Source organism: Corylus avellana, chromosome ca9, assembly GCF_901000735.1.
Source record: "Corylus avellana chromosome ca9, CavTom2PMs-1.0".
In the NCBI taxonomy this organism is placed as follows: domain Eukaryota; kingdom Viridiplantae; phylum Streptophyta; class Magnoliopsida; order Fagales; family Betulaceae; genus Corylus; species Corylus avellana.
In genome coordinates this window covers 21,640,099-21,651,072 of record NC_081549.1, presented here as the reverse complement: position 1 = coordinate 21,651,072, position 10,974 = coordinate 21,640,099, and the positions used below count along the sequence as shown (strand labels likewise).

Genomic DNA, 10,974 nt, shown 5'->3' with positions numbered 1-10,974 from the left:
AAATATTTATCTCCAATTTTACTCTCATATTACTGGGTTAATTAATAGTACCCATTAACTATTGAACTTTTTTTAAAAAAAAAAATTTAATTTTTAATTTTAAATAAAGGCTAATTCGGACTAATAAATAATGAGACATCAGGTCAATTGTGTGAATGTTGTATAAAAGACAAGTATGCAACATTATTCTTGTCTAAATCATAGAAACCGTAAGTGAGAGTGTCAATTTATGTTCGCGTGTCGGATTTAGATCGTGTTGAATTATGTGTATATAATTATATACCTTAATCATAACCTGATTTATTTAATTAAACAGGTCAAACCCCTTAGCCTAATCTTCTAATTTTGTATTGAGTTTGTATTGAGTTCGCGGATCATGTCAAAAATTACTTATTATTATGTTGTATGTCGTCATATCAAGGCTTCAAGCATTTGATATAAGACTATATAGGTCAATTATAACCATAACATTTTAATTTTGTATAAAGTTCGTATCAGATTTGGAAGTCGTATTAAAAATTATCAACCTTACCAATAAGCCAATATTTTTGAATTTATTTCTGAATTCTGTGACCATTCACTAAAAAGAACTTTTATAGGATATTATTTTAAAGCATGGTCTAGTTAGGGTCCGGTTTTAGTATATTGATATTGGAACACGTTCCCTTAAAAAATAAAAAAAAAGTGTCCTAATCTTAAAGGATTTTTTATTTTTCTTTTTGACAATTTTCACAAAAAAAAAAATGCACAACATATAATAATGGAATCAAACAAAGCAGCCGTCGCTCGATCATAGGGCCCCCCTCCTTCAATTATTAGAGAGTGATCTCAGAAATTAATCTGCCTCGTCCCCTAAACAAGTTCTAGACCCACTAATAAACAATTTGTTCCTGTCTCCGTCCGTTTTAGGTGGGCGATATAGCCGTCGCTCATTTCCTAGAGTTAAGAGAAATTGAAGCGATAGATGACGTGGACCTACCTCAGCGGCAGCTTTGTCAACTATATCATGTTATCTCAACCATTCGATTAATAGCACTCCAAGCAGGGCCATCGCTACCGTTAGAGATAGCAATAATTTTCTTTTTCACAAAAGTTTTATTGTCAATATGTCCAAAGGTATTGATAAGAAAAGCCTTGGCAACAAGGATTATTGATCTCCATATTAATAGGGTGGTAATTTGTGATTGTGTGGGTTGTCTTAAAGTATGAGTAAAAATTATACAAGCTTTAATTTGATTCATTTAATTAAATGAGTCAAATTCTTTAACTCTAACTGTCTAATTTTATATTGGGTTCGTGTTGAATTCGCAAGTCATGTAAAAAATTGCAGCCACTATGTCATGTGTTGAGTTCGTGTCGTGTCGATACATGAGTATAAGACTATTTAAATCAATTTTAGTTCAACCAATTTAATTAAAAATGTCAAGCTCCCCAATTATAACCCTTTAATTTCGTATTAGATTCATGTTAAGCTCGTGAATCGTGACAAAAATTGCCAACCTTAGAGCATTCTAAGCAGACTCCCTATAAGGGAGTCTATTCCCTATGTATAGGAAATATGTCCAAAAAATTATAAAAAAGGTCCCACAGCAGACTCCCTAAATGAGCCTCAACCATGAGAATCGCTATAGTGGAACCCAAAGTATAGGGTTCCACTATTGCAATCCTTATGATTATTAAAATTATAAAAAATGTTTCTCTCTCTTCTCTCCTCTTACGATTCTCTCTCCTTTCTCCTCTCATATATATAATATAATTAAAAAAATAAATATTTTAATGATATAGGGAATGATTAAGGAAAATTATTGGAGTGTATTTTGACACAGGGAAACAAAAAGTGGTTTGGATCCTTAAATATAGAAAAAATGACGAGGAAGCTGCTAGAAATGCTCTTACATGAGAGTCAATTTTTTCATCATTCTCTATGTAACGTCATGTCATCGATGAATAATTCAATAATAATTTAAAAGTCACGTTAATTTTAGAAAAGCACAACCAATAAACACGGAGTGGACGTTTATCACTGCTAGTCATCAACACTTCCAAAAGCATTGACGAGAAAATCTTGGTCTAAAACCAAGGGTATGGAGACTAGATAGACATGGTCCAACAACATTGTTTGAAACTTCAAAAGAACAAAAAGTATTTCAAGAATACAACCTACAACAATACAACTTACAACAATACAAACATCATATCCTAAGACAACATTTTACATGGATATTTATTATTATTATTTTTAATTTAAATTTTGCTTTATATTGAAACCGAAGAAATCAGAGTTAAGCCTAGTTTTATTACCCCCTCGTAACAATTACCAATGCCTCCATCCTTGTTTCTGTGTGCTTGTCTTCTATGGAAATTTTTTCCCCAAGATATAGCTAAGAGATGATCCTGAAAAACAAAAATATATATCATCAATATGTTTGTAATGCCATGGTTATGCCTGGTAAATTTAGGTAAGTGTAATGTGTTTTTTTATTTGAAAAAGTGTTTTGACATGAGATAAAGATAACTATAATTTTTAAAAGTATATTTACATTTGAAAATGTATTTTCTATAGAATACACCTGATTATTATTATTTAAAAAAAAAAAAAAAAAAACTCAAATAGATTTAGAGTCATCTTAATTTAAAAACAAAAAGAAAAAAGGGAAAAAGAAAAAAGAAGTGGCTGTAAGGCCTCCCCAACTAGAACACGGTGGTAGCGCAACCACCCCTCCTAGGTGACTACATGGGCACCCTATGTGTTTTTCTCTTTTAATTTTCTTTTTTTAAGAAAATAATAAGATAGCTTCTATCCCTCAAAAATTAAGGGTATGTTTTGTTAAGATGTTTTGTTTTGTATTTTAAGTTTGTTAATTTATTTGTTTTGAGTGGGTGAATTCAAGAACGTAATATAAATAAAGATAGCAAAAAAAAAAAAAAACTCCACCTCTTCCAAAACACAAGGAGCACAACGACAAACCCTAAGCCAAAAACAAATCCTAGTCCAACACTTAGAAAGTTCCGATCAATCACAATTCCAGAATCTGAATGAATTTCTTCGGTTGTTGGAGGTGGCAATCTTGGCTCTGTATATGTGCATATTTCTTTCAAAGGTAAGCCACATAATCCTTTATTCCCTTCATAGGAATTTTGTTGAAATGTAGCAAATTGCTTGATAAATGGAATATGCCCCACCAATTGATTGAATGAAAGGTTGAGAACTGCCAGAAAAATAAGACCATCCGCAAGTTGCATAGGAATCTCACCAATAAGTTCATTGCTTGATAGATCTAATGACTCAAGATTACTCAATTTTCCCAAAGATTGTGGGATTCCGCCAACAAAAGCATTATGTGACAAGTTGAGACTATATAACAATGTGAGTTCTCCTATTTCTTCATAGATAGGCCCATCAAAATTGTTGCATGAAAAGTCAAGGGAAATGAAGATAGTCAAGATCTTCACCAGCGGCATCATTCGACCTTTGATGGTAGTAGTTACCGCATTTTGATAATAAAATTCACTGAATCCCAGGAATTCAAATTGGAGGTGATTGGGCTTTGACTGGGGCTTATCTTCTCCAACCATCAATGCTCTCCAGGCATTGAAGAAATTTTTGGGTAGCTTACCACTAAAATTGTTTGAAGCTAGGTCTAGAATTTGAAGCATTGACCAGTTGACATCATGCCCTAGACAACTAATAGACCCGTACAATTTATTAGATCGCAAAACAAGGATATGCAACATGGATATGTTCTTCAAGTAACATGGAAATGTATCGTCAATGTGATTGTTCCCAATACTTAAGATCTCCAACTTTGTGCAATTGGCCAGAGACTTTGGTAGCACTCCTTTTAGTAGGTTTTCACTGAGATCTAGGGTTTGTAAATCGCAGTTGTGAGGAAATGTATCAAAAATTATGCCAATGAAGTTGTTTCTCCCAAGATTCAGCACCCCTAAAGTCTTACTCATCTTAATCAGGCATTGGAGAACTGTGCCACTAAAAGAATTATTAGATAGATCTAGAACTTGAAGATACGAAGCATTGCATATTGATTCTGGGACATTCCCGTGGAAGTTATTGCTTGAAAGAGAGAAGAAATAAGTGGATTTCAGGGAATTGCCAATACTAGTTGGAATAGCAAAGCTAAAATCATTCCTTGAGAAATCCAAATAAGTGGCAGATGGTGGGAGAAATGGGAGTTGACCATGGAGTTGGTTAGAGTGAAGGTCTAGGACACTCAAAAAAGAAAGGTTGAGTAAAGGTCCTTCCAACCTCACAAGGCTATTATGAGAGAGATTTAAGTGACCAAGATTACGATTTTTCCAAATCCAATCGGGTATCTCTCCCATAATTTGGTTGTCAGAAAGGTCTAGATGACTTAATTTGGATTGGTTTATCAAGAAACCAGGAAATGTTTTCAACTTGGTAGAACTCAATTTTAATGTGGTGATTTGGGGAAAGGAGGATAACAAAGACTTAGTTCCATTATATTCAATCGACAAGCTATTTTGTGAAAGATCAAGATTTGAAAGATCTTTTAGCTGCTGAATCACACTAAACTGTAAGGAGCCATTAAACTTGTTTGAAGAAAGTGAGAGGAACTTAATACCTCGGAGTTCAAAGACAGACATAGGTATTGGACCTTCCAAGTGGTTGCTACTCAAATCAAGGGTGCCTAGCACATAAGAAGAAATGTTGGGAAATTCATCGAGTTTACCAGAAAATTGGTTATTAGAAAGTTGTAATTTATGCAATGATGGAAGAGAAAAGAGAGACACTGGAATATTCCCTTCTAACAAATTGTAACGTAAGTCAAGATCCACCAAATTCAGAAGCTCTTCCCAGCGGGTGGAAGTTATTTGACCAGTTAAATTGTTATAAGAAAGGTTTATTTGGGTCAGATTTTTGGCCATGCTGAAGACAGGAATTGGTCCATTGAAACTATTGTATGACATGTCCAAATAAACCAATTGTGTGAGGCTTGCCATTGAGTATGGGACTGACCCATCAAAATTGCAGAAGGAAAGATCAATCTTTGACAACATTTTGAGATTACCAGTAGAATCTGGCAGTTTCCCTGCAAATCTTGTATGGCTAAGCACCAGGGTCCGAAGAGATCCATTATGAGGAAAATCTGGCAAAGAACCATTAAGTAATTGATTATAAGACAAGTCAAGAATCTCTAGTGTTGGTACCTGGAAGATCTTTCTTGGAAATGTGCCAATCAACCCACAAAAACTGAGACGCAATGACATCAATTTTGTGAAATTTGCGAAGAACTCTGGAATTGGAGTAAACAAATTGTTATTATCCAAACGAATAATTGAGAGGGACTGAAGCTTCAGTAAGGTGGAATCAATAGGGCCTGAAAGGTAACTATTTGACAAACTCAACACTCTCAAATTTAGCAGTGAAGATGATAAGGCCCGACACCACTCATTCCCCTGTGCTGATATGTTTACCCCATCAAGAAGAAGCTCTATAAGCTCAGAAAGGTTCTGAACGAGCGTATTTAAATTTGGATTCTCAAGTTTCAGTGGAGTTTTGACAAAGTAACTGGTAGATAAATCAAGAGAAACCAAACTCCTTAAGTGGGAAATTGCAATTGGAATTTGTCCTGCAAAGCCAGCATTTGATAGGTTCAAAAACCTCAAATTCATGAGCTTGTCAAGCTCCGATGGAATTTGAGACTTGTTGAAGTTGTTGTAACCCAAGCTCAAGTTTTGGAGATGCTGTAGACTGAAGAGACTGCTTGAATACTCGAGTCCACCTGAGATGGATTCATTGGTCAGGTCGAGACCAATAACACGTCCCTCCTCGCAGGTTACGCCTTCCCAAGAACAACAATCGGCGCTTTGGTTCCAATGCACCAGTTTCGCGGACAAAGCACTGTCGAATATGAGGTTGTTCTTCAACTGGAGCAACAAAGACTGCTGATTGCCAAAACATTGGCCAGACACCACAATGGTACAGAAGCTGAGGAAAAGTGGGCATATGGGCATCCAGAAAAAGGACGACATTCTCACTGGAGGCTCTAACATGAGGTGACAATATGATAAAAAACTGAAGAGGTGATGGAATTTATAGTGTGGAATGGGAGATAGAGGAAGATATGAAGAAGAAGAAGAAGATCAGAGAGGGATATAAAGAGAATGGGATGGCTAGCATTAATTGTTGAAGTAAACACTCGCCTGGTTGTTATACCACCTTGGAATGGACGCTCGAAGCTTCTGATCAAGAATTCCAAATGCCATGACTTCGCCAGCTTTGAATGTTGATTCCATGGATTGAGATTCACGGTGAGGAATCATATATTTACCACTTGGAATATACTATATATGGAGTTTTTCTTTTTAATGACGGGAAATCTTCTAAGGTAATGTGACTAATGTTGTTTCGTAAGACTCCAACTTCGCTGGTGGGTGTGACTCTAAAAATTGTTTGAACTCAAGAAAATTCGCACATTGTGTTATCTTATCTTACAATTCTTAATTTCTTTTCATTTTCGAGTATTTGGTGAGAATTACTTAACAATTCTGGTCTTCTTTTTTGAATGATTGGTCTTACTTTATAAACCTAGATCACGTTAGCTTGAAAGCAGCCAACCCACCATAGAAAAACTATGGAACCAGCCAATAGGCCAATGCACGAATAAATTTGAGGCTCTGAGTCTTCTGACAAAGCTATTCAAAAAGTCATTAATTTGATATGCATGGGGTCGTCACTAGTGTTTATTTATCACCTAATTATTTTTTTGTCTGATTATAGATATAAAGTAAGCTTAAAATACTATTTGGTTGTTGAAGTATGTATATAGGAAAATGGTGAATTTAATAATATTTCAAGGGGTTGGTTGAATGAAGCCAACCTTCTTTAACTTTCACAAAGTCATACATACATATTAGCTGCATGTGGGCAAGTGTGAACAAAAATAATTTGAGGGAAAAATAAAAAATAAAAAATTTGAGGGGGAGGATATATATTTGAGATGCCTTCTAGAATTACTCCTTCTACAATCGCTTATTCAAAGTTTGCTTGTTATTATATTTTGTTTTGTTGCCTTTTGTCTAACCCCTATACTTGTACCATGACTTAAAATTTTATCTATTTCATTAATGCTACTTCTACTAATAATACTAAGGAAAAAAAAATGTATATTAATCTGGTCTTGTTATTTGAATTTATAAAAAGTTAATTCATGAGATTTCAAAATGAGAATTTAACTCCATTTGGTATGCCATTGTAACAAAATGATACCTCTTTACAAATTTAGGGCATTTTCCGGATATAACTGCAATGGAACTGCAATTTTACTCTCAAATAAAAAAAATAAAATTATTATTATTATTAGTTTAAAGCTGATTGAACTATATAGGCCCTTGGGGTGGTCGGCCACCCTCTCTAGCCAAATCTAGGGGGTGGTTCGAACACCGTAAACCCAACCGTTGGGGTTAACTAAACCATCCTCAAGGAAGATAAGGTTGGTAGAACACCTCAGAATAGGTAAAATGGGTGGCCGAATCATCTCAGAAATCCTTATGGATGGTCAACCACCCTAAGAATTGGCCAGATAAGGGATGACCCACTACCTCCAAAAGCCTATAAGGTGGTTTGGCAATCGCTAAATTTGATTTTTTTTAAAAAAAAAAAATTTATTTGAAGGTAAAATTGTTATTCATAAAGGTTCTATTGAAAAAATTTACTCAAATTTGTGTGAGGGAACATTTTGTTATAGAGGCATATTACGAGGTTTTATAAGCTCCGTTTGAAATCACATACATGGACTAATTAGCAATTCGCCCTAATAGTAATAGTAATAATAATAATGATAATAATAGTAATTAAAATTCTCCAAAATAGTGATTCTATCACCATCTGAGACCTTAATTTCCCTACTAAATATAGTCTGTCTTTACCCTAAGGCCCGCATCACAATTCCATTTTGGTGGACTTTCAAATGTGGGTAAATTTTGGTTAGCTATTCTTTCTGGACCGTGGCTTAGGCCGGATTGACGCGGAAAAAGGCCTTCCTTTATGGAATCTCTCGACCATTTCCTTGCCTTCAGTCTTCCCTGTATTCACAGTTTCACACCACGCAAACGAAATTCCTCATTCACTCTAGTACAACAACCTTAAACCTTAAATCTTTTCATTACACAACCATTTAATGGTTCAGATTAAATTTTACAGCATCTAACGATGTACATCGCGTTATATTTTTTAAAATTTTAAATGACGTGACAATTTAGGCAACATATACACAAGGCCGACTCGATACATTTTGAGGCTTGTCACAAGTTTAAGTGAGACCATTTTCTTATATTTAAATAATATATATTTTAATCTTTTTTTTTTTTTTTTTTTTTGCATGGAATTATTCTCTATTCTAATTTTATGAACACGTTAAGTTTCAAAAAATTTGACCATAGTTTTATGCTCCAAAATCAGGTCTCCCTCTCTACCCCAACAACCATATTGAAAAGGAATTATTGGCAAACAATTATAGAAGAATGAGAAAAGAAAAGAAGAAGAAGAAAAAAAAAAAAAGAGTGAATGGGAAATAAGTCACACGCAAATCTAATATCACAAAAGTATTTTAATAATACAACTTGGTAGTTACAAACAACATACCTAAAAGACAACACTCGCATCCAATTGCAAGGACAAACTTTTTATTTTTTCCTTTTATTGAAACAAAAAGAAACAAAAGCTAAGCTTAGGTGCATTACTTTTCATAAATTATCATTAATGCCTCCACCCCTGATTTCAGTGCATTCATCCTCCATCTCTTCAAAAATATAAGAAGCCAATTACAATTCCAAAACCAAAAATAAGTCCAGTTCAACTCTCATAAAGTCCCAATCATTCACAATCTCCGAATTTGAATGACTTCTTTCAAATGTTGGAGGTGACGCTGGCTCTGCATATGGGCATTCTGTTTGCAAAGGGAAGCCACACAATCCTTTATTTCCAGCAAATGAAGCTTCAGAAAATGTAGTAAATTGCTTAATCTGTGGAATTCGCCCCACCAATTGATTGAAAGAAAGGTCTAAGAAAGAAAGAAAAGTAAGACCATCTGCAAGTTGCATTGGAATCTCCCCTGTAAGATTGTTCCTGGACAAGTCTAATGACTCTAGTAGAGTCAAGTTTGCTAGAGATGGTGGAATTTGGCCTGTAAGAGCATTATGCGACAAGTTGAGAACATATAATGATTTAAGTCCTCCAAATTCTTCTGGTATTGGCCCCTCAAGATTGTTGCTGGAAAAGTCAATCACAGTGAAAACATTTTGAATCTTCACCAACTCCATAGTAAAATTGAAGGTAATTGTTATGGAATCTTGATAGTAATATTGTCTCAGGACTTCAAATTGGAGGTGCGTATGCTCTGATTGGGCCTCAATTTCATCATCCATCATTGCCTTCCAGCCATAAATTTTTGGAAGCTTACCGGTAAAATTATTTGAAGCTATATCTACAATTTGAAGCATCGGCCAAGTGACATTAGGCTCTGAACAACCAACAGGCCCGGTAAAGTTGTTAGATCGCAAAACAAGGATGCGCAACATGGATGTGTTCTTCAAGTAACATGGAAAGGCATCCTCGATGAGATTGTTCCCGATGTTCAAGGCCTCCAACTTTGTGCAATTGGCTAAAGACTTCGGTAACAGTCCTCTAATTAGGTTTTCACTGAAATCCAAAGTTCGTAAACTACAATTGCCTTCAAAGGAATCAGGAATTGAACCAATGAGCTTGTTTCTCCTTAGATTTAGCACCAGAAGAGTCCGATACATCTCACTCAAGCACTGGGGTATTTTTCCATTGAAGAGATTATAAGACAAATCTAGAACTTGAAGATATGTTGCATTGCATATTGATTCAGGGATACTCCCATGGACCTTATTGCTAGAAAGAGAGAAGAAATAAGCAGAAGTAAGGGAGTCAATAGTACTAACTGGTATTACAGAGCTGAAATTATTGCTCGAGAAATCCACGTACGTGACAAATGGTGGTAGATTTGGGAGTTGTCCTTGGAGTTGGTTTGAACTAAGGTCCAGAACACTCAAAGAAGAAAGATTAGAGAGTGGTCCATCCAGAGTCACCAGGTGATTAAAAGAGAGATTTAAGCCAATAAGATTACGATGTTTCAAGAGCCAGTTTGGTATATCTCCTTCAATCTGGTTGTCTGAAAGGTCTAGATAAGTTAGTTTGGATTGGTTTCTCAAGAAATCATGAAATTTTTTCATCTTGCTAGAAGCCAATATTAATGTGGCAATCTGGGGAAAGGAGGAGAATGACGAATTAGTTCCATTATATTCAATCAATAACCTATTGTATGAAAGATCAAGATGCAAAAGATTGCTCAACTGTTGAATCACATTAAGCTGCAAGGATCCATTGAAGTTGTTTGAAGAAAGTGAGAGGATCTTAAGCCGTTGGAGTTCAAAGACAGACATGGGTATTGGCCCTTCCAAGTTGTTGCTACTCAAATCAAGGGTGTCCAGGAGGTGAGAAGAAACATTGAGAATTTCATTGAGTTGACCAGAAAATTGGTTGTTGGAAAGTTGTAATGTTTGCAATAATGGAAGGGAAAACAAGGAAATTGGAATACTCCCATTCAGTGAGTTGTAATGCAGGTCAAGAGTAACCAACCTTGTCAAGTGTGAAATCGCCATTGGTATCTGCCCATCAAAGCCCGCATTTGATAGGTTTAAATAATTCAAATTTGCCAGCTTGTCAAACTCTGATGGAATTTGAGAGCCGTTGAAGTTGTTGAAAGCCAAATTCAAGCTCTGGAGATACGAAAGATTGAAGAGGCTGCTTAAGTTGTCAAGTCCACCCGAGATGGATTCGTTGGTCAGATCGAGACCAATAACACGTCCTTCCGCGCAGTTTACACCTTCCCACAAACAGCAATCTGCACTTTGATTCCAGTAGACCAGTTTTGTGGACAAATCACTGCTGAATACGAGGTTGTTCTTCAT

The 10,974-nt window shown here is 35.4% G+C and overlaps 2 protein-coding genes across 2 annotated transcripts; both read right to left on the bottom strand.

Annotated features, from left to right (window-relative positions):
• Window positions 1-2,026: 2,026 nt before the first annotated feature.
• LOC132162484 (receptor-like protein 6) lies at window positions 2,027-6,012 on the bottom strand. Its single transcript, XM_059572722.1, has 3 exons — window positions 5,188-6,012; window positions 2,319-2,394; window positions 2,027-2,160 (listed from the first exon to the last, which is right to left on the bottom strand). Exons 1-3 carry the CDS (start codon window positions 6,010-6,012, stop codon window positions 2,027-2,029), a joined length of 1,035 nt encoding a protein of 344 aa, XP_059428705.1.
• Window positions 6,013-8,802: 2,790 nt separating this feature from the next.
• Window positions 8,803-10,974, bottom strand: LOC132162483 (receptor like protein 26-like). Its single transcript, XM_059572721.1, has one exon. It carries the CDS (start codon window positions 10,972-10,974, stop codon window positions 8,803-8,805), a length of 2,172 nt encoding a protein of 723 aa, XP_059428704.1.